Source organism: Carassius carassius, chromosome 9 (assembly GCF_963082965.1).
Source record: "Carassius carassius chromosome 9, fCarCar2.1, whole genome shotgun sequence".
In the NCBI taxonomy this organism is placed as follows: domain Eukaryota; kingdom Metazoa; phylum Chordata; class Actinopteri; order Cypriniformes; family Cyprinidae; genus Carassius; species Carassius carassius.
The window spans coordinates 7835037-7858715 of NC_081763.1; the positions used below are offsets into that span (position 1 = coordinate 7835037).

Below are 23679 nucleotides of genomic sequence, written 5' to 3' on the forward strand. Positions count from 1 at the left end.
ATAGTACTTAAAAGTTTGTATTAACTTTGGTGTAAAATGTAAATGTTTAATCGCATCCCTCTTTTTTTTGTGATTTGCCATGAAAGATTCCTTTGCAGGACCGCAACTAACAGCTGAACCGGACAGCTCTTCCTTAATATCATGCTAAATATTGCACTGCTATCTTCCAATAATGTGAGGAAGACGTTCACTTCAGTCTTACATCTATATAAATGAAATGCAGCTAGATCAAGCATGATGCATTTTACACTTAAAGACCTCAAATGCTACGCGTCTAATGATGGCAAGAGCTTAAAATTTATTGCCAGTGAATCAAACCTCCATTACTCCCCGTAAATCAGCGGCTAAATGTGTAAAACACTGGAGGGCCGTATGCTTTACTTGCAAATGAGGCACAAGTCACTGCGGTTTTGATGTTCAGAAATCAATAATTGTCTTGATTTCTTAACCAATGCCATTTGAAAGCTGGCTACAGACAGATTAATGTTAATCTCTAAAGACTTTAATATCTATTTTTGTTTCCATCCTTTAATAAGTACTTGTAAGAAAGAAAGCGTAATAGCTGTTAGTAATATCCTGCTTGTTCTAAACAGCTCTGCTTTCATCTGTTGCACTCATTATTGAGATGAACTGATTAAATGAATGTTGCCATGTGACATTAAAAGTCTTAACTATTTTGATTATTTATCTCTTAATGTCTTAAATGTATTTTAGAATAATGAAGATTTCCTATGGTCAGATTTATTGTCTAATCCAAACTATTTTATTAAAGTGATTCATTTGCTTAGTGCAAACATTTTCCTGCGTGTTTCATTTTAACAAGCTTATCTATAAAATATTATATTATATCCATTATTTTGAGGGAAAAATTGACCTTTTCACAGCAAAATAATTAAACATTTCTTAGCCTGCCTCTTAATGTATTCTATTTTATTTTTATTTTTTTTACCATGTGTGCAAACTTTTTTGTCTTAGAGTTCAGTTAAAACTTCTTTGGTTACTTCCATGAAATCAATTTTTTCTCGCAATTGTGAGTTTACATTTCGCAATTCTCCGCAAATTTTTTCAGACACATTTTGTGATGTGAGCAATTGTGAGCTGAGGGAGGGAAAAAAGACTTTACTTTTCTCTTATATCTCCATTTTTACTATTTCTCAGAATTGTGAGTTTATATCTCACAATGATGAATTTTCCTTGAGATAAAAAGTTACAATTTCCTTGTTTTATTTTTTATTCAGTGTCGGAAAACAGGCTTCCAGATGGCAGATGAAGTTGTGAAAAATTAATACTTAATATTTTATTGTCATTTAACTACCTTTTAAAACTTTTTTTTAATCTCTATCCAGTTTTGAATTTTTATTCTAGTACTCTATATATATGATATAAATAATGATATAAAGTTACGTTAAAAATAATAATTCCTTACATTAATGCAGCACTTTTCTGGGCACTCAAAAGTGCTTTAATTTTATAGCATTTTACAAAATAAGGTGAATAAAACAGAATGTGATTAATAATTCACTTTACATGTTTTGCATATGCCTAAAAATGTTAAAAATAATGAAATTTAATTCAATGATTCAAAACGGCTGTTTATTATTAACTTTAATAATTTATTAACATAATGATAACATTGTTAACAATATGAATGCTATGTTAATTTTCGATTTAAATGATGTTCTTGTATTCTGTCGTCTCTTTAACCACTGAATGGGTTGCAGATGTGCTGCTGAAGAGCTTCATGGAGAAATGAAATGACGGAAGCCTCGAGACTCTTCTGCCTTCAGCACACACTTTTGTAAGATGCCATGTTTCAGAGCTCCTCGGTTCTCTTTGTAGTCATACTGCGGTGTTACTCTCGGTCACTGACCCACTTCACCCCGGTTTGTTGATATATGAGAGTTCAGTATAGAATTACTTACATTTGTAGACACAACGACAGCTAATTATTTATGTCAGAACAATCCATCCTATTTAGTTTCAAAAATATTTTATCAATTTGTGTATTTATATAACTTTTTGAGCGAATTATATATTTTGTGCATAATACTGGATGCATTTAATTTTTATTATTTGTATTATTATAAAAAAAATATGTAAAGAATATATATATTATATCGCCGTTCAGGTTTATTACCTTTATTCTATGAGAAACGCATGATGTAATCACGGAGCCACACGTGTGTCGTCATATCACCCCACTCGCCTTCGGGTTTCCTATTGGTCGGTTTCTCTGGTTCTACAGGTGGAGTCATCGCTGCGGCTCAGACTAACTTGATCGCCCAGCGCCCTCCTTTCCTTATCTATGATTGGCTGACGGAGACAAGCCCACAGGAATCCCGACCATGCCGCTGCCGACTGAGATTTTGTAAACAAAAAAATCATTTTTATTTGGCACTTCATATTAAGGATATATTGAGTACTTATATTTTTTTATTAACACATATTGACTGTCAGCGTATTAATTAAACAGGGCAGTATACTTATTAACCTGTTTAAATAGCTGACAAATGCTTTTAAACATTTAAATACTTAAAATAAATAATATATGCTAAAAAAAACTGCAACATAATTATAATAACAATCCAAAATATTAGAGTAAAAAGTCAATCTCAAGGCCGTACCGAGAGCGCGCACGTCAAGTGAAAGAGCGTCAAGTAAAAGAGCGAGTTCTGATTGGTCGAGCGGCGTGTCAATCATCCACAGCGGTCTGTGGGTGTGCCTGGCTCTCTGTTAGCATGCTAATGTGCAAAGCGAACTCTGAAGACAACTTTGCCTTGCGCGGCAGCATGGAAGCGAACACGAGAAGATAGTAGACAGAATCAGCAACAAAGCTGAATTTGTCGAGAATCAAGCAGACGGACCTTAAGACACGTAGCCAGTACATGTCCGCGTACATTTGCTCCACTGAAAAGTGTAAGAAGTTTACATGGAATAACGCTTGCTGTGTGTGTTAACGTTACTCGAATACATTTGAAGCCGGCTTGAAAGAACATTTAAGGACAATGAATCTGTCTTTTGACGACCAATCTCTGGACACCCTGGACTCCAGTTTGACTTTCCACGACCCGAGTGATATTGACACGGCTTTGCTCAATGACATCGATGGTAAGAGATCTCTTGTTTACTCTCTATTTACATATATATATATATATATATATATATGGATCTATCAGGCGTATACAAGTGTTTATAATAACTAAGCTTATGTTATTGTTATATTTTCAAATCGAACTATCATATCTGACCACTGTGTCTTCATATAGGATGCTTGTTTTGCTCAGAATCGACTGTATCCTCTTTAAACACGCTATCAGTGGAAGGCAGTAGCTTTAGGTCTGATCGGGTGCCGTCCGTGATCTGGGCGTTAGCGACGAAAACACAGATCAGATGCCTGGCAGCTATATTTGCACATGGTTATTGTTGCTTTGTATGTTAGACTTCATGAAAGCGAAAAGGTGTCATTATACTGGAGAGTGTTCATTGTCTAGCAGCAGAAGAAGCATTGAGAGCGGCCCCGCCCCCCTCCGACTCGGCTCGGTGACGTCACGCGAGGTCACTGTCGGCCAACGGTTCAGATATATTCTATATCTACCAACACAGTTGCATTATACCTCATATTTAAAACCTAAGCACATAAAACGGCATCGATTCTGTATCTAACATCAAAACGTGAATAACTAATTATTTCGACACGGAATTACCTTCAGAGCGTGATTATATATCACCGTGTGCATTTGTTTACATTTATATTCTTTGCACCATTGCATCCTTTAGTTTTGAGATTATTAATTGTCCGGTGAATATAGTGAAGTGACCGACGGTAACCGTGCGCTGAAGCGGACGCTGTCCGATAGTAACCTCACACAGCGAGGCGCTTTCCAGGCCTCTGATTGGCTTAGCGCGATCACCTCATGATTCTGCACACTGAAAGAGTCCCATGTTGTATATAGACTTACATGATGTCTGCAAAACACATTTGGATTTATTTGTTTTACTATTCGTATTTTAAGTAAATAAATATGATGATGATAATGTTATAAATATTAAAAATTGTAATCAGTATTATAACAATAATAATTTATATAATTAATAGTAATAATAATAATAATTATGACTTATTATTATTTGTATTTTTTGTTGCTGTTATTTTTATTAAATAATAATAACAGGGTTTTTCCTGGGTCAAAATTGTTCTTCGGTGGTGGCTGACCGACATGGTCATCCACACACAGCAAAGTGTGTGGTTGTACCCACATGATCCCAATATTGACAATACATGTTACATTTAAAATAAATACAAAGAAACAGTTTGTGATTTTTTTTTCTTATCCTATTTATTAATGAAAAAATTATCACTGTCATCCTTTCTTGCCCTCTTTGCAAAAAAAGCTGTGATTTTTCCACAACTGGCTTTCATAGTTTAGAAAGATAAAATCCTTTTTTGAAAGAGCTGATAATTATTTTAGTATAATCATATCAATTAAAAAGAAGCATTAAAAACGTAGCATTAAAAGGTGTAATAGTGTAATTTTTTACCATATAAAATGTAAGAAAATTAGCAGCTAGCTAGCAACAGCTTGCTTTGTGCTTTGATCTAGTTTCATCTCACTCCAGTCTAACTTTAAATTATTTTATAGGTTATTTCCTACACATTGTCATAGGCCTATTTAGTAATGCTAAATTTTACTAAACACTCTTGCTAAATGGGGTAAGCACACTTACTTTCTCATTTCAGATGTGTGTGTTCTTCTAAGAAGTAATGATTTTTTATACACCGATTCAGACACTGACGGGCAGACCAATTGACCATTCATTATAATGAATCGGCTCAAAGGAGTCATTAGGTCGTGAATCGGACTTTAGCGGACGTGTTGTGTGGGAATCCTGGCTGTTAGGACATTGTGAAAGATTTGTCAACACACACACATACAAAAAACACTTCATAACTGGATATATATATATATTTTTTTTTTGCGTTTATTTAAAGTTTTGTCAGCTGCATGTGTGGAATGCTTGTCATCAGTTGTAAGAAAAGATAAGGCAAATTTTGTTTTGACTGCAATTCACACCCAGCGGTAATTCAGCAAAAATATTTTCCGAATGCACCACGTGAAACGTATTCGGTCTTCCGACCATTAGGATCAGTTGATTTTGATGTGAGGGAGAGAGCAAAGACAGAACTGAAGACGGAGAGTGCGCGCGCGGGGGTGGGGCATCACTCCGTCAGTAGCCTGCTTCACTCACAAAACCCAATTACAGATCAAATATGGCTTTGGCGGGACAAAAAATCGTTTTGGCGGCTGCCAAAAACTTTTCAATGTAGGAAAAACCCTGAATAATAATAGGTATGTTTCTATACTTATTATTATTATTATTACTGTCCTTATTAAAAGTCAGCGAGGTTACTCTGCTAAAGAGTTAATTCCCAACAGTGTAAATTGTTGTTGTTGTTATAATAATGATTTTATTAGTTGGGGGCAGTGGTGAAGGTGGGGACACGAATGATCTTGACCAGGCTGCGTCTCTGTCTTTGTGCGAGAGGGTTTTCAGTGAATGATACACTCTGCAGTCAGATCAGCGTCTCCATCCCAAAGCTGAGTTAAAGCCATGAGCTGAATTCTTCATGGTTTAGTGCAGATGTGGGATCAGACCTGATGAGTGTGAAAATGATCATGTGCTCTTTGGATCTCACAGGTCTTGACACCTGTCAAAGTGAAAAATCTTTGTGGAAAATAAAACACAAAACCTTTACATGTGTTTTTTTAAAGTCTAAAATCAGCCAGATGAAAAAATAATATGGAAAAAGCAATGCAGCGGTAGATGCAAATTATGAGTTCTGTGTGTGTTATACTGATCATCAACCGTTCATATTAAAATTTATTAAATTGAATGCATTTGTTGAATATTCAAGAAAGAATGGTCATAGTTGTGCAAGTCCATTTCACATGATTTCACATAATTTAAATAAATGTTGAAATATATGGGGCCTTCATATAATTAGCACAAACAAAACCCCAGAAAAAGATAATATGTCAAGCAAGAATTTATTTATCTGGATATGTGTCTATAACAGGAAGCCAGGGCAGGGTATTTTAATAGCCAGTAGGCTTTAGTTTACTTCATAGTCTGGTAAAACCACACCTAAAAGAAGGCAGTGAAGATGTTTTTAAAATGACTGAATTCAAAACAATTCATGGTTCAGAAAGAAAATGAAGTGCATTATGTTCTTATTATGTGCCAAGATGATGTGCTACATGCTATTGCTAGCAAGGCAGGGGCTTTTAAGAACATTTTGTTGGGCAAAAATGTGGGCAAGATGAGTCATCAGTATTTTTGGCCCATTTTCCCAGAAGTGAGATATATACATACATACATACATATACACACATTTTTGGTACTTTTAATCAGAAAGAATGGTTTGAATTGATTTAAAAAATGTCAGTAAAGACATTTATAATGTTACAAAATAATTCTATTTTAAATAAATGCTGATGTGTTGAGCTTTATATTTATCAAGTAAATCTTCTGAAAATTCAACTTTGCATCACAGGAATATATTTACATTTGAAAACATACTGAAATAGAAAAGACTTGTACAAATATTTCACAGTATTGCTGTTTTTACTTTATTTTTGATCAAATAAATGCTGTCTAGGTGAGAATAAGATACATCTTTAAAACATTACCAACCTCAGACATTTGAATAGTACCTTTTATTTCCATCAGGTGGCATGAATCCATTTGTAATGTACTAAGAAATGCTATGTTATTTTATAGTTTCAGTCACTAATAGGTGGTAGTTTATTGTACATATATAATTGCATTGGAAGGATTGGATTAATCTCAGTGATAATATCATCAATTTGTAATGCACCTCCCTTTTATCACAGTGCTGTCAAACACACACTTTTTGTCAGTACATCTGATTAAGTTTATGCATTCCCTGTTTACTTTACCAGATATGCTCCAGCTTATCAACAACCAGGACATAGAGTTTGGAGGGCTGTTCGATCACGCTCCATTTCCTGCCCCCTCGCAGGACCTCTCCGTCCTGCCCCACTCCAGCCCTTCCTCTCCTCCACCTGCTTCTTCTACGCCCACCAACACCTCCTCCATCCTCAGCAGCAGCCCACACCTGGATGCCCTGCTGGGCCCCCCCATCACCCGCAGCTCCTCCATCCCAGACAAGGTGTTCCACCCTCCCACTTTCCAGCAGTCGCCTCTGGCACAGGTGACCTCGACCCCTGCAAACCCCACCCCCCTGCAGACCACGCAGCCCAAAGCTCAGCCTGCTCCATCTCCCAGCCTCCACCCTTCCACCCCGCAGGCCCCGAGCCAAGCTGCCCCAGCCGGGAAGAGCCCTGCGTTCTGCGCTACCCCGCAGGCCCTCTTTAGCCCACTAACACCCCAACCACAGCAGCAGCCCTTAGTCACTTACTCCAACCAGAACAGCTACACTGGTAAGTTTTATTACCTTAACCTCTTACTTTTATAATCTTGACAAAATGCATATCGTTGGAAAGGTCCGAGTCTCAAGATTCCATATTTGGTGGTTATTCCATAATTTGTGATAGAAGTAATATTGACCGAGAGTTTTTGACATTTGTGACAGAAAACATTGTGACAGAGTTTTGATGGCACGCGGTGACTGTTTGTGGTGTAACGCCCTAAATAAAATCTTTCAGGAACCTTAAAGGTCCCGTTTTTTTGTGCTTTTTTGAAGCTTTGATTGTGTTTACAGTGTGCAATATAACATGTTCATGTTTCGCGTGTAAAAAACAATACAGTATTTTTCACACAATTCACTTATCTGTATACTGCTGTTTTCACTGTCATAAAAACGGGCTGATGACTTCCTTGTTCTATAAAGTCCCTCCTTCAGAAATACGTAACGAGTTCTGATTGTGCCAGCGGTTCCTGTGTTGTGATTCGACAGCAGCTGAGCGCACGCTGCCCTCCTGGAAACGCGATTGGACTAGTTTTGAGAAGCAAGTGGGCAGGATTTGTTTTGAAAACCTGGCAATCCTGATCTGAACCATAGACCGTAAAAGAATGCACGTGCTGGAGATGTACTTATAATCACAGGAGCGTTTTTACTGACAAAATGCGCATGAAAATCGCATTCGATTTTTTTTTCACAGCCCTAACATCTAGTTAACAAAGTTAAACAGCGTGGCCCTTTGTGTAATAGGTTACAGAAACTGTTAAACGCACCAACTTAAATAATAAAATACACTTACCGGTTGTGATCCATAAACAACGCCTTCTCCAGACAAAGAAGGAACCGCTCCATCATTCAAGAATAATCTTTGTGCGAATCCGGCATTAAACTGATTGAGGAAGCTGTCCCCAGCAAAATGTGCTGCACATAGTTTTACATGTGGATTATAATTTTCGGGAACCGAGTTAAACATAAATTGTAACCATTGATCTCTAAGTACAGCATCCCTGGGAACCCCAAACGAAGGTGATTGGACTCCGAGATGAAAATAACAGCGTTTCGACGACATGGCGACAAACACAAATGGAGCTCTTCCTCTTCTCCGTTGGAGCGCAAGAAGGCCACGCCCCCCCCCTTTTTTGTGTATTCATGTGGGTGGAGGTTAGTCAAAAAACTGTTTTAGTGACGTTATTACTGCAGGAACTAGAGGGATGTAGTCCAAACGGGTCATTTTTTGTAGGCGAATTCTGTTAAAATATCTCGCTTGGCATTGAACTTTGAGCTTTAGAATTTTACAGATATTATTTATACTCTAACAACAACATTACACACTAACTAAAGTTTAAAACATTGGATCACGAAGAACGGGACCTTTAATGTTTTTTTTATATATCAACTTCAAATTTGGAACATAACTTATTTAGACATAAGGCTTTCATTTGATCGCAATTGTGGATTAAAAAATACTTTGAAAAATATTTATTTGATCTATAAAAAAATAAAATAAAGAATGGTACAGTGCGTTTTCCTTAACAGTAAGTAACTTCTTTAACTTTTTGATACTTCAATATTTTGAAATGATTCCACTTCTGCAATAATCTGCAGATTGTTTTCTTTAAAAAAAAAAAGAAAAAACAAGAGTCAGTCCAACCTTGGGTCTGTGATCTATTTCTAAAAATTTAAGTTTGAATAGTGAACTTTCACAACTATATAAAAAAATGGGGGTTGACACTTAAAGGGTTAAAAAGTGTATGATCAATAAGAAAGTGTTTACATGACACCAACTAAAACAAAAAACGTATGCATTTTAGCCATTCATTCACACGACAAAAGTGTTTTGGGGGCTTGAAAATGAAAACTGGTTTCAAAGTTGTTTGTTGCTGAACTAAAAGTATTAATTTCTTTTAAAAAAACGTTTGAATGCTAGTGTATGTGTTCCATGACATTTTGTTATTCAGTCTTGAGTTGGACTACACAAGCTTCATAAGTGTGCTATCTGATTCCTTTCCAGCTGTAAATTGAGGAATAAAAGGAGAATGAAACTTCCATGTGGGCTCAGCAATAGTGGTTAAGCATGACATGTTTGTTTCACGGTGATTTCCCAGTGTTTATACTGGTTTCTAACTCGGTTCAGTGCTTAGATATTAAAATCAGATATGTGCTTTTATGAAAGCGCATGTTCGAAACTTTCTAGTAACTAGATCAAATGTTGGCATCAATCGAACTCCATCAGACTTTGAAGATTGTTTCTGTGCTCTGTTGTGCAGTGATTGTGCACATGTTGCTCGTGAGTAATGCACGGTATGATGTCATTACGACGACTATAAAATCCTTCACCTTTGATCAGTCATATGCCAGCAGTCCTGTTCAGGTAGCTGTAATCTTTGAGCTCAGGCAGTTTGAGTTCAAGGTGCAGACGGTGAAGTCACTGTTGTCCGTCCTGGAAACCCAGTGAACTTTTACCGTACATCGTGTCATGTGTAGAGCTGCCCAGCCCACATTCTTTCTTTGTATATGCTTTTATGATTTTGTTTCATTCTGCTTATCAAGGCTTAGGTAATGTCTCCACCAGGCCAGAGAGAGAATACAACATCACACTAGCGTAGATCAAAGTTCAGTCATGGTGAATTGAGTTATGTATTTCTATAGTAAGCCTAAATGACTCCCTGCCCCTTTACTGTTATTATTACAGAGACAAGCTTTACCGGACATCCCATCAGTATGAACCAGAGATTTCTGTGATCAGATAAAAGTGTGTGCTTAAAAAAAAAAATGATAGGATATTATTATTATTCTTATGTGGGCTAGAAGTAGGTGTGAGACTGCAGAGCATATTTAATGAAATTCTTGCCTTTCTTTCCTCTCATAATCTGGCTTTTGCAGCCGTCTCTCAGCAGAGCTCCCCTCAGCCAATCCCGAATCTCCCCGCCTCTCCACAGAACGTTCAGCCAATGGCCATCAAAGCCCAGGTGCAGAGCCTCTCGGCTTCACCCATCCTGACCACGTCCTCCAGCCCTCCCATACAGACCATCACCCCTCAGGTGCAGCAGGTTCCTGTAAGAGCTTTTATTAGCCTGCTGATGCCAGCATGCACAAGAATTGACATTTTACAGCCGAATAACCTTTATTGTGTGCATTGAGCAGTCTTTGTGTTTTTGCATGCAGGTTTTGTTGCAGCCGCAGTTCATTAAGGCAGACTCGCTCTTACTCACAACTCTGAAGCCAGTAACAACAGTAACAACCGTAACTACAGTAGCGTCACCCTGCATCTCATCGCTGGCTTCATCCACGGCCACAGTCCAGAACACCCCACTGCAGGTACACAAACACCGTCCCAAGAACAAGAGTTGCAAAATAGCACCAAGCCAATTTAAAAACATGCAGATTTGCTTCAGTTCATATTTTCGTTCTTGGTGTGAACTGGCTGTAGTAGTGCTGTAGATGCCTGTTTAAGATATTTGATATTAAATGTCGAATTTAAACCTTATTATATAATATATTTTGTGGATCTGTGCATCTCTTGTCTCAGGCACTGATGAGTGGAGGCACTATCCTGACCACCGTTCCACTGGTGGTGGACGCAGAGAAACTGCCCATCAATCGCATCACCATCAGCGGGAAACCAGGCGGCCAGCCGCCTAAAGGCGAGAAACGCACGGCCCATAACGCCATCGAAAAACGCTACCGCTCCTCCATCAACGACAAGATCATTGAGCTCAAAGACCTGGTGGCTGGGACAGAAGCTAAGGTGGGCTCATAGTCTGTCAAAACCGAATTACAGCTCTGGTTTAGTCACCAAGAGAAACTTGCCCCATGTAGTGACCCTTGAAATTCATTTGAAGACTTTAACCAGATGGTTTAAGCTAAACGAAGTAGATTTCGTAGCTCTCATCTTACCAAAATCATGTCTTAAACATCATTATGAGATGAATCTTGTCTCTTATTCAGCTCAATAAGTCGGCCGTGTTGAGGAAAGCCATTGACTACATTCGCTACCTTCAGCAGTCCAACCAAAAACTCAAGCAGGAGAACATTGCACTCAAAATGTCCATTCAGAAGAACAGTAAGTTCAGTTTTTATTTATATTAAATGCAATGATACGATTTTATATAAGTTGAACTTTAGAGAGCTTTTTAAACCACTTAAGTGCATTTTTATATGTCATTCATAATTACTTCTGTGGTGTCTTTATTATATACTTAAAGCCTTTTGCAGAAGGTACTGGCAATCATTGTCTAACTATTGAAACATGTCTGTCACATAATAAAATGTGACCGTGGACCACAAAACCAGTATTAATAAGGGCCAGTTTTTGTAAAGTGAGATTTTTACATCACTCATTGATGTATGGTTTGTTGTTATGATTAGACAATATTTGGCTGAGATACAACTATTTGAAAATCTGGAATCTGATTTGTGTAAAAAAAATCAAAACACTGAAAAAGTCACCTTTGAAGGCTTTTTTTTTATTACAGTAATATATTAGCTGTAGTACAGTTTTTTTAAGTGTACTTTGAAGATTTGAAGTACCTTACTAGTGCACATTCAGTACACCTTAGCAAAAAAATTTTCACAAGTGGGGCGTGCTTGTCTTTGCACTGACCTGTCGCTTGTCCTCCTCAGAGTCTCTGAAGGACCTTGTGATCATGGAGGTGGATGTGAAACCAGAAATCCCCACCCCTCCAGCGTCAGATGTCGGCTCGCCTCAGTCCAGCGGCCCTTTCTCGCACCACGGTAGCGACTCGGAGCCGGACAGCCCGATGGAAGAAGACAGCAAGGTAGCAGAAACTCAGATCTTCCAGAGCTCCTGTCATGCCTATGATAAAATTGGCCTTGGGCCGTGAAGTAATTGTATGTGTTAGTGTGTGGTGGATAATTCGATTGCTTGAGGTCAAGAACTTGGAAGAAGAATAATGTAGTAATCTTAGTTTCCCGTTCTCTCGATTAGCTTGTGGTTGAGAGGGCTGGAGGAATGATGGACCGCTCTCGCATGGCTCTGTGTGCCTTCACCCTGCTCTTCCTGTCCTTTAACCCGCTGGCGTCCCTGCTGTGTGGCGGCTGGAGCAGCTCCGGGACGACTGTCTCTGGACACACAGGAAGGAGTCCGCTAGCAGTGCCGGAAGAAGGTGCTGACACGCACCGCTTCACTTGTGAGAGACACACTATGTTCAGAGTTGCATACCATCGCAGTCTTAATGCTAACAATCCAATCTGGTTTTGATACGTGTAGCTGAGTCTTGGGGTTCGATGGATTGGATGCTGCCCACTCTTCTGTTGTGGCTGTTGAACGGTGTTCTGGTCACTGGAGTTTTGATCCGCCTGCTCGTCTACGGAGAACCTGTGACCAGACCCCACTCAGAATCATCCGTCCTCTTCTGGAGACACCGCAAACAGGCCGATCTGGATCTAGCCAGGGTATGAGATGCTTTCTTGCACTCATCCGCTATTGATGTGGAGGTCAGATTTCACCCGACCCTCTTCTACACACCTGATATCTGCTTCTGGTATGTTTTTCTGCAGGGAGACTTTGCTCAGGCTTCTCAGAACCTCTGGACGTGCCTCAAAGCTCTCGGTCGTCCTCTGCCCACGTCTCAGCTGGACCTGACCTGTGCGGTGCTGTGGTCCGCCCTGCGTCTGTGTCTGCAGAGACTGTGGGTGGGCCGCTGGCTAGCCAGCCGCGCCGGAGCCCTCCGATCCAACCGCCCCCTGCAGGAAGATGCCTGCAAGAGCTGCCGCGATGCCGCATTGGTCTACCACCGTCTACACCAACTCCACATGACCGGTAAGTCACTGTAGCATAGAGGAATCAGGTAAACTTGTGAAGAGCGACTGTTTGGCCACCTTTTTACTATCTCTGACAGACGACTGTTGAATTTCACCCACTGGTTCACAAGAATAACACTAATAATGAATGCATGCGTATATCCGCACAAATGTATGACTGTCAGTATGTTTGAAAGAAAAATGTGGTCTTCTAGAGTTTCCATCCATTCATGGGATTTGCTCATGATGTTGATCTGTGTGCAGGCAAGCTCGGAGGAAGCCACCTGTCTGCGATCCACATGGCACTGAGCGCTCTCAACCTGGCCGAGTGTGCAGGAGACTGTCTCCCCGTCGCCACACTGGCGGAAATCTATGTGTCTGCAGCCCTCCGGGTTAAAACCAGCCTGCCCCGTCTGCTTCACTTCACTACTGTTAGTACACAGACATGCACACTCACAGCCTTGATCCACAACCTAGTGCGCTGCTCTGCTGTCTACGGCATGCAAATCTTGCCTAAAATGGATCTGTACATGGGCAGCAACTGACAGTTAAGCCCTAAGTATATGTCAGTTTTTACATGTACGCTAAGGTATGTTCACAGTGCACCTGACATAAATTTCATCAATATAGCATGTGCATAACCTAAGTGTGCAACCCAGTTGCTCTAACTGAACATACTCCACAATCAACACTGAACGGGGTTGAAACTTTGCATCTTGGGTGTATCATGCACCTGCATTCATTTTACACTATAGATTAGAGTCATAACTGAAGTATACATTTGGATTTTCAGTGGAGTTTGCCATTAGCATGTTATTAAGCTAACTGCATGGTACTCTTAATAAGCATAAAAATCACATAAATATTTGGGGAAAACATCCATTTGTAATTTCATTTTTTTTTTTTTTTCATTTTAAATTTTTTTTTTGAGTACCGTATTTTTCGGACTATAAGTCGCACCTGTCCAAAAATACGTCATGATGAGGAAAAAAAACATATAAGTCGCACTTGACTATAAGTCGCATTTATTTAGAACCAAGAGAAAACGTTACGGTCTACAGCCGCGAGAGGGCGCTCTATGTCTTCAGTGTAGACTACAGGAGCACTGAGCAGCATAGAGCGCCCTCTGGCGGCTGTAGACGGTAATGTTTTTTCTTGGTTCATTTCTCTTAGTTCATCTCTCTCGGTTCATGTCAAATTAATTTTGATAAATAAGTCGCACCTGACTATAATTCGCAGGACCAGCCAAACTATGAAAAAAAGTGCGACTTATAGTCCGGAAAATTTCTTTCTTAAATTTGACATTTCTCTCACCTGGTCTTGGATTTATATTTCACCAAGCTTGTCATAGTCCATTATGGGATTGAATTTTGTGTCAAGGATACACGTAATGCTGCTCAAAATGAGAGATCTCAGAAGTGCAAGTACTTGTTAGACTTGGCGACTGTAGTGCATGTGTGACACTTAAAATGCTGCCTTGGTAGGAAGCTCACTAGGTTTTGGAACAGCATCCGAATCTTTCTTTTTTTCTTTTTGTTTGATAGTGTATCCATATTTTGTTTGCGTGCTGAACATATGTTAAGTGGGGATATGACTTTTGATTTCTCTGTCCTGCAGCGAGTGTTCTTGAGCAGCGCTCGGCAGGCCTGTCTCTCGCCCAGTGGCAGCGTCCCTCCTGCCATGCAGTGGTTGTGTCACCCGCTGGGTCACCGTTTCTTCGTGGATGAGGACTGGTCCATACGCAGCACCCCTAAAGAGAGCATCTACAGCCAGGCGGGGAACTCAGGTCAGCTCCATACAGAGAACATCAGGCTGAAGGGATCCGGTTTGTCATTGTGTTGTGTGTTTCTGAACGTGCCCCGGTGTTTGTCTGCAGTTGACCCGTTGGCTCAGGTGACCCAGGCGTTCCGTGAGCATCTGTTGGAAAAGGCCCTCTACTGCGTGGCACAGCCGCGAGGCGACAAGAGCCTCACTGATGGAGATGGGTGGGTCATCTTTCTCAACACACAATCTCATCTTGATTCTGATTTCAATGAAATTCTTGATTAGAGTTTAAGTGTGAACATATATCAGTGTACATCTCTTTAAGAGAAGCAACTGGACAGAATTGTGCTTTTTTGACACTTTATTTTCCATACGCTTTGCTCTTGAATCACTTTTTATAGTGATTGGGGTGCTGATTTGAGTTGTGTGTGTTTGGACAGAGAATACGCGGACTCTCTGGAGTACCTGCAGTTACTCACCAGCGCCTCGGACGCAGCAGGAGCCACGACACAGTCCTTCGCCATCGGCTCAAACATGGCCACCATTACAGGTCAGCTCTCATCACCTTCTGCTTTGACCCCGAGGGTTGTTTTGGGGACTGCTGGGCTGTGTATGTACAGTCAGCACCTTTCACCTCACACTGCGTTCATCTCGACATGTTTTCATTCAAGCAGATGTTAGTCCGGGTGAATGAAGGACACTTCGTGAGTGAGTGTGTGTGTTACCATTGTGTCTTTGCCCTCCAGGATGTGACCCTCACTCCAAATGGTGGTCGTCGGTTGCTGTGGTGATCATTAATTGGCTCCAGGGGGATGATGGGGCAGCAGAGAGATTGTACCCAGCGGTGGAGCACATGCCACGCAGCCTTCAGACCGCTGAGTGAGTGACATGTCACACAGTTTACAGGAAACGCATTTTACTTTCAGAAATATGATGAAAAATACTATTAAGTGAATGAAGATCAAATTGACTGAAAGGTTCCTGGTAGTTGTTTATCATGTTGTCTCTGGACACATTTGACAACCACAAAGTGTGCACTTCATGTATTATTCATGTATGGTTTAATATTTAAATTTACAAAAAAAAAAAAAAAAAAGTACAACTTATAAATCCTACAAAGTTTACAAAAAAGAATTTTCAAACATTTATGTTGTTGTTTTTTTTTGTAAAGAAATTGCATGCATTAAATGTTTGAAAAATGTTTGAAACCATGTTTAAAAGTCATGGTTTTAGTTAACAATAGCACTGTTAACTGTTAGCACTGTTAAACACTTCTTATGTTTAAATGTATATAAAATGTATTTATTATTATTTTTTTTAACTATATATACATATCAAACATTATCATTATTTTTATTAATGTTGTGGTTTCTCCTGGAAAAGCTGTTGAATTCACCCCCAATGCCATTCTCAATCCATATTTACTCTCAAAAATATGATTACCAAAAGTAAATAAAGATCAAATCGGTTGTAAAGAGACTGCAGTTATCAGAGTGGCTTTTCCTGGCGAATCCGTCTTTGTTGATACAGTCGTGTTTATCTTTCCACTTGCCGTCCGGGAATAACACTTGGTTTGATGTGCGCTTTATTGTTTTCAGCTCGGTCTGTGCTAAGCACATCCTGTCTGTGTTGCAGGAGTCCGCTGCCCAAAGCCTGTCTGAACACCTTTAAAGCGGTGCGCTCCCTGCTGGCCAAACCAGAGAGCTCCCAGCTCAGCCTCAGCTATTGTGAGAGAGCCAGCGGTCTGTTCAGAGACAGCCTCAATCTCGGCCCGCACTGCAGCACCAACACATTAGACAAGGTAGAGCCGCACATGCACACTTGGGTTCACTTTATCGTGAGCAGCAGGTTGTTTGCAGTGTGGGTTTTGTCTTGGACAGGGCTGTAGTGCATTGTAGTTGCATTGCATGTGCCTCAACTGTGCAATGTTCCTGCAGTGCAATACAGAGCTGGACCGCAGTGACTGAACACACACATCTCGTTTGAGTAACTTTTAACTAACCGAAGTTAACACAGATGGCATAGTAGTAGTTCATCATGTTGTTTCAGGACGTGTACAACCACATTTTTTTTATTTACATTTTCAATTAAAATTTTTGAAATTTTATCTGCTTTTGTCTTTTTTTTTTTTTTAACTTTTTTAATATTTTTAATGAGCTTTAATTATATATATATTTATTTTTTTATTTCCAAAAATGTTGTATTTTAATCTTATTTCAGCTGGTCTGCCATTTCTTATTTTTATTTATTCTTAAAGTTTAATTTTATTTTAGCTTTAATTCAAATAACTAAATGTATTGATTTTTATAGTTTTAGTTTAGTTAACAATAACGACACTAGCGCAAAGGGTTCCAATACTTTTATTTTAAAGTGTTTTATCAAGTGTTTTGGTTGAAAAGTGTGTTTGTGCGGTCTTTAAAATAAACACTGATCACGCATTCATATTTGTAATATGTTAATAATAATACGATTATACGGTAATGAAACCATAAATGTATCAATTATTTTACTGTTCCGTTTCTATATTTGTTTTATTGTTAATATTATTTAAATTTAAACGCTCCAGAAACATGTATCGGTTTTTAAGTGTCTAAATATGTTTGTATATTTTTCCCTTAAAGTAAAATTGTAATTAACTGTTGTTCAAAAGTCATTTAGTTCCATCTTAAGAAAAGATAATGTAATTAACTGACAATTTATGTAAAAATATGCGAATTGAGTATCAAACATTTGGAGGGAAATAATGTCTGGCAGCACCTCATTTTAATGATATTAAACAGATGTCAAGACATCGTTTGTATAACAACACAAACTGTTCTTTATTTGAGCATGTTGTGTCTTGCTGCGTGTTACACACACACGCGCAGATGGCATTTGTGCTCTGAAAGAAACCCATCTCAAGGCTTTCCTCTTGGAATGATTGTGTGTGCTGTAGCTGGTGCAGTTGCTGCTTTGTGATCTGTTGTTGGTGACGCGCACTAATGTGTGGCGGGAGCAGCAGGGGGCGTCCCAGCAGAGCTCCCCGACAGCCGCCTCGTCTGCAGAGCTGCAGGGCTTCCAGCAGGACCTCAGCTCGCTCCGCAAACTCGCCCAGAGCTTCAGACCGGCCATGCGCAGGGTAAGAGGCCAGAGTCCACACTAGAAACATGACCTGCTCATATTTATGTACAGTTGTGGCCAAAAGTTTTGAGAATTACATAAATATTAGTTTTCAAAAAGTTTGCTGCTAAACTGCTTTTAGATCTTTGTTTCAGTTGTTTCTGTGATGTGTTGAAATATAATTACAAGCACTTCATACGTTTCAAAGGCTTTTATCGACAATTACATGACATTTATGCAAAGAGTCAGTATTTGCAATGTTGGCCCTTCTTTTTCAGGACCTCTGCAATTCGACTGGGCATGCTCTCAATCAACTTCTGGGCCAAATCCTGACTGATAGCAACCCATTCTTTCATAATCACTTCTTGGAGTTTGTCAGAATTAGTGGGTTTTTGTTTGTCCACCCGCCTCTTGAGGATTGACCACAAGTTCTCAATAGGATTAAGATCTGGGGAGTTTCCAGGCCATGGACCCAAAATTTCAACATTCTCGTCCCTGAGCCACTTAGTTATCACTTTTGCCTTATGGCACGGTGCTCCATCGTGCTGGAAAATGCATTGTTCTTCACCAAACTGTTGTTAAATTGTTGGAAGAAGTTGCTGTTGGAGGGTGTTTTGGTACCATTCTTTATTCATGGCTGTGTTTTTGGGCAGAATTGTGAGTGAGCCCACTCCCTTGGATGAGAAGCAACCCCACACATGAATGGTGTCAGGATGCTTTACTGTTGTCATGACACAGGACTGATGGTAGCACTCACCTTTTCTTCTCCGGACAAGCCTTTTTCCAGATGCCCCAAACAATCGGAAAGGGGCTTCATCGGAGAATATGACTTTGCCCCAGTCCTCAGCAGTCCATTCACTATACTTTCTGCAGAAGATCAATCTGTCCCTGATGTTTTTTTTGGAGAGAAGTGGCTTCTTTGCTGCCCTTCTTGACACCAGGCCATCTTCCAAAAGTCTTCGCCTCACTGTGCGTGCAGATGCGCTCACACCTGCCTGCTACCATTCCTGAGCAAGCTCTGCACTGGTGGCACTCCGATCCCGCAGCTGAATCCTCTTTAGGAGACGATCCTGGTGCTTGCTGGACTTTCTTGGACACCCTGAAGCCTTCTTTACAAGAATCAAACCTCTTTCCTTGAAGTTCTTGATGATCCTATAAATTGTTGATTTAGGTGCAATCTTAGTAGCCACAATATCCTTGCCTGTGAAGCAATTTTTATGCAACGCAATGATGGCTGCACGTGTTTCTTTGCAGGTCACCATGGTTAACAATGGAAGAACAATGATTTCAAGCATCACCCTACTTTTAACATGTCAAGTCTGCCATTCTAACCCAATCAGCCTGACATAATGATCTCCAGCCTTGTGCTCGTCAACATTCTCACCTAAGTTAACAAGACGATTACTGAAATGATCTCAGCAGGTCCTTTAATGACAGCAATGAAATGCAGTGGAAAGGTTTTTTTGGGATTAAGTTCATTTTCATGGCAAAGAAGGACTATGCAATTCATCTGATCACTCTTCATAACATTCTGGAGGATATGCAAATTGCTATTATAAAAACTTAAGCAGCAACTTTTCCAATTTCCAATATTTATGTAATTCTCAAAACTTTTGGCCACGACTGTAGATAGTTCACTGATCTGTTTAAGCAAACTATTGCATACAACTTGTCCTGGGTCAGGCAGTGTGTTTAAAATCTAGTCCGATGTTCCTGTTTCAAGCGGATTACAGAAAAAGTTTGCACATTAGTTTTGCTGTATAAGGAAGTTTGACATCAGAAACGCATTGTTTTCTGGGTTGAGCTGACGTTCTGCAGACTGGGTTATTTAGTTATCGTTTGTTTCTCTCTCTGCAGTTGTTCCTGCATGAGGCCACAGCTCGGCTGATGGCGGGAGCCAGTCCCACACGCACACACCAGCTCTTGGATCGCAGTCTGCGCCGCCGCGCCACGCCTGGAAGCAGGACAGGTGAACAACATGCACTGTTTTTTTATTTAAATCATGCATTGTGTTGCAGTTCATATAGACGGGTAACTCGATTGGCACCCTATGAATGTTTAATGTGTGTGTGTTTGCACAGAAGAGTGTGAGGTGCATCCAGGCCAGCGGGAGCAGGCAGAGGCCATGATTCTGGCGTGCCGCTATCTGCCCCCTTCCTTCCTGTCAGCTCCGGGCCAGAGGGTGGGCATGCTGGTGGACGCCGCCCGGACGCTGGAGAAACTGGGCGACAAACGCACCCTCCACGACTGCCAACAGATGATCATCAAACTAGGCAGCGGAACGACCGTCACGTCCACCTAGTCAACTACACACACACACTTAAGAGCACTTTTACAAACACACCCCAAGATCTCTCAATCAAGAATCAACACGCTCTTTATTTCAGGCCTCAGTATCATCCACGACCGTTTCGACTTTCCCCAACAATTCAGAACTGCATATTCAAAACCAATGACGAGATGAAGAAGAGGCAATAACGGGACCCTCATCCAAACGCAGTGTTGACATTTTTGATATGAAATTGAATATTTAACTTATTTATCTGCCCTAAAAGAAACTGAGGAGATTGTTTTCTTCTGTGAGATGGCTTTGACTTGGGCCACTAGACAGTGATTTGGTGGGGTGAACCGGACGCTGGTCCCTGGTTGAACTGAAAGCGTATTGTAGAGCTCTGCTTCACTGTTTGCACCTTTAAGAGAAATAAACATTGCCATGTCGATCTCAAATTGAATAAAGTAGTTTCTACTCACAGCACGTTATCATCTGGGATGAATTCTGCATATTGATTTGAGAAAAATGATTTTTCTTTGTATATATGTTTTAAATACGTGTATTTATGATTCGTCTGACGCTGTGGGAGAGCAGTTTTTGAAGAGGGGCTGATGGCACACTTTGAACCAGAAGTCAGCAGAACTAAATAAATACAGTTTCACTGGATTTGTGTCCATTTGCACTTTTTAGTGAGTGGGCTGCTCGCTCACCTACAGACAACGAGAAGCCCACCGGCTGCCATCGAATCTACGGTTTAGCTTGTATTTTCACACCAGTCTTCCATCGAATGTTATTGAATAATCGGACATCTTTATCCAAAGATAAGATTTGATCGTGATCTGCCTGCAGCTCTTGTTAGAGAGAGACGTATATTTGTATCTCTAGTCGCCGTTCTGTACGGACTCTGATTACTAGACATGTTTTCTATTCGCAGTAACCGTGAGATTCGCAGTGGACATTCATTACATGTACACTAACTTTTCTGCAGTGCTTGTGATCGAGTCTCAAAGACGAGATGTGTTTAAACTCGCAGGCGCACACATAGCATATCCTGTTGTCTTCTGTTCGATTTATTCTTACCAATGTAAATAAAAAGTTTTTTGTAATGAAATCCTCTCTGCTGATTTTTTTTTCTTTTCTCCACAACTTGTGTGCTTTTCCTTGAGTCTGAGTGACCTCTTTTTGTCGTCTGAAGAGGAAAGAAGAAGGGCATACGACATTACAACAAGACAAGGTTGAGGAAATGATGACCTTGTTTTCATTTTTGGGTGAACTGTCCCTTTAAAATATATTTATATAGAAAACAGTTATTTGAAACTGTTATAAAATTTCACGGATCAGATAAATGCAGCTTTGATGAACAAGACCCATGACACAACATTAAATATCTCACAGATTTTAGCCGAACTGTGTTCCCACGATAAGAGTGTTTTATATAAGTTGTTGCAGAACTGTGCATTTGAACATAATTTCCATAGGCTTCGTCATAAGTGCATTTGTGCCAATGCAATTTTTCACTTGTTTTTATATTCCTTTGAGCTCAGAGAGGCTGAACATTTGTGCAAGACTCTTCGACCTGAAACAGAATGGTTTCTAAACCAACAAAAGCACCCAGCAGAGTAAATAAAGGAGTTAAGAAAGCAAGCAGGCATAGATCTGTTTTTCGTATGCCTCCAGATGTAATTTCGGAGCACAGGCTGTGACACGTACAGAGACATCTTTAAGGATAACAGCACTGAATTGTGTTGAACGCCCAAAAAGATGCATAGAAAGAAAACAAAACGTGATTTTCATCTCAATTCCAAAGACAGCTGTTCATGTTCACACATCTATTATATTTCAAGGCAGTATTACATAAAAAACAACCAGCATCGCAGTATGAGCTGTAAACAAATACAATTCCCAAAAAAACCTCATTTTGATTCGTCGTTTTAATAACTTTTGTAAGCAATAACATATTTGTTTTATAGAAAATAAACATCTCTAAGAAATACTATACACAATTATAATAGTACATCACATCTTACATTTAAACAGCATCAAATACTTATATACACAATTACTTGGAATCAGGAATCAAATAATTACGTGATGGTTCTGTCATCTCTTACCTGTTATACTGCAGTGAAGTGATGGCTATATTCTGTTAGTCACATCTACATCTGATTCAATGACTATGAATTCTCATTTCACCTTGTCTTCTGCCACGTTTCACAAATAACATGAACAGAAATGTAAAATCGGTTTGTGGTATAGATCGTTTCACTTTGCCGAGGCTTTCGTAAGCTTAAAGTTCAACAACAAAAAATACAACGTTGACATGATTTACTCGTTCGGATGTCGTTTCACACCTTTGTGCATTTGAGTTATTTAGAGGAATGTCCAAGCTGCCCTTTTCCATGCATTGAAAGTCAACGGGGCCTGGAGCGGTCAAGCTCCAAAATGACAAAAATGCACCATAAATACTTAAAAATCCTGTGATATACAGACTGACATTTAAGAAACGGTCTAAAATTAGACCTTTGTGTTTGTTTCGCAGAAGAAAGAAACTCATGCATGTTTGGAACGACATGAGGGTGAGTAAATGATGACAGAATTTTGTGTTTTTTTGTTTTGTTTTTTTTTTAGGTGAACTAACCCTAAATGCTGAGCAGCTGATACACATAACATGAACGCAAGATATTTTAGTCATCCAGATGCACAGTTGGACATCTCAGTGGTGCTGTTTTGTCTTCAAATGCACATGAAAATAAGCCTACATCTTGGAGTAGCAATATATTAAAATAATGCATTTATATGTTCTTTTTTTCCCCCATGATATCAGAATATTTAGACCTGTAAAGCACACAATGTACAATTTCATTTTTTTTTCTTTGTAACATTAAGTGTAAATTGAAATACATCCAGTGAGTGCATGTTGCATGACATCTTCAAATTTCAATTGCCCTTCCTCAGCGGAAATGCGTCTGTGCCAGCCAGTGCTCGGGGCAGCAGGCCAAATCTGCCACCAGGTGTCCCTGACAGATAGCATCCGCTCCAGAACACGGAAAAGCATGGAAGAATGGCAAATTCGGATTCAGAACAAAAGTGTCTTTCCCTTTTCAAGCGTTTGGTGATGAAGGGTCTTGTGTTTAGGCCTGGTTGAATGGATTCAGAGATGATCTGATCTTGGGTCGGTATTGCTACAGTATCTTTGTGCTTCGACTGAAGCCCCAGTTGTTCTCGGTGTTTCAGGTGTCCACAGCGACTTGCAGTTAGCACACAGACAGACATGTCCTTGTTCTACTGCATGAGTGACATTCACCATGTGTTGGGATGTTACATTGCCTGAAAAACA

The 23679-nt window shown here is 39.8% G+C and overlaps 2 protein-coding genes across 2 annotated transcripts in view; one reads left to right on the forward strand and one right to left on the reverse strand.

The window, feature by feature from the left end:
- The first annotated feature begins 2729 nt into the window (after positions 1 to 2729).
- On the forward strand, positions 2730 to 20658 carry LOC132148843 (sterol regulatory element-binding protein 1-like). Its single transcript, XM_059557585.1, has 19 exons — positions 2730 to 3108; positions 6963 to 7463; positions 10328 to 10500; positions 10610 to 10762; positions 10974 to 11192; positions 11393 to 11507; positions 12068 to 12222; positions 12393 to 12570; positions 12675 to 12859; positions 12965 to 13226; positions 13472 to 13638; positions 14825 to 14993; positions 15084 to 15192; positions 15412 to 15521; positions 15718 to 15850; positions 16607 to 16772; positions 17907 to 18089; positions 19928 to 20039; positions 20152 to 20658. The coding sequence occupies exons 1-19, from the start codon at positions 3006 to 3008 to the stop codon at positions 20370 to 20372; spliced, it is 3414 nt and encodes a 1137-aa protein (XP_059413568.1). The 5' UTR covers positions 2730 to 3005; the 3' UTR covers positions 20373 to 20658.
- A 1381-nt stretch (positions 20659 to 22039) lies between these two features.
- Positions 22040 to 23679, reverse strand: part of LOC132148844 (retinoic acid-induced protein 1-like) — a 48774-nt gene continuing 47134 nt past the window's right edge. Inside the window, exon 5 of the mRNA XM_059557586.1 lies at positions 22040 to 23669. Coding sequence (XP_059413569.1) covers positions 23661 to 23669 — 9 coding nt within the window. The 3' untranslated portion in view covers positions 22040 to 23660. The remainder of the gene's footprint in view (positions 23670 to 23679) is intronic.

What these genes read in the sequence shown, in the direction of transcription:
- LOC132148843 (XM_059557585.1), top strand. Translation starts at nt 3,006, where the DNA reads ATGAATCTGTCTTTTGACGACCAATCTCTGGACACCCTGGACTCCAGT. An exon ending in GTCTGCTTCACTTCACTACT is followed by an intron (nt 13,639 to 14,824) that starts GTTAGTACACAG and finishes TCTGTCCTGCAG; the next exon opens with CGAGTGTTCTTGAGCAGCGC. An exon ending in TCAGACCGGCCATGCGCAGG is followed by an intron (nt 18,090 to 19,927) that starts GTAAGAGGCCAG and finishes CTCTCTCTGCAG; the next exon opens with TTGTTCCTGCATGAGGCCAC.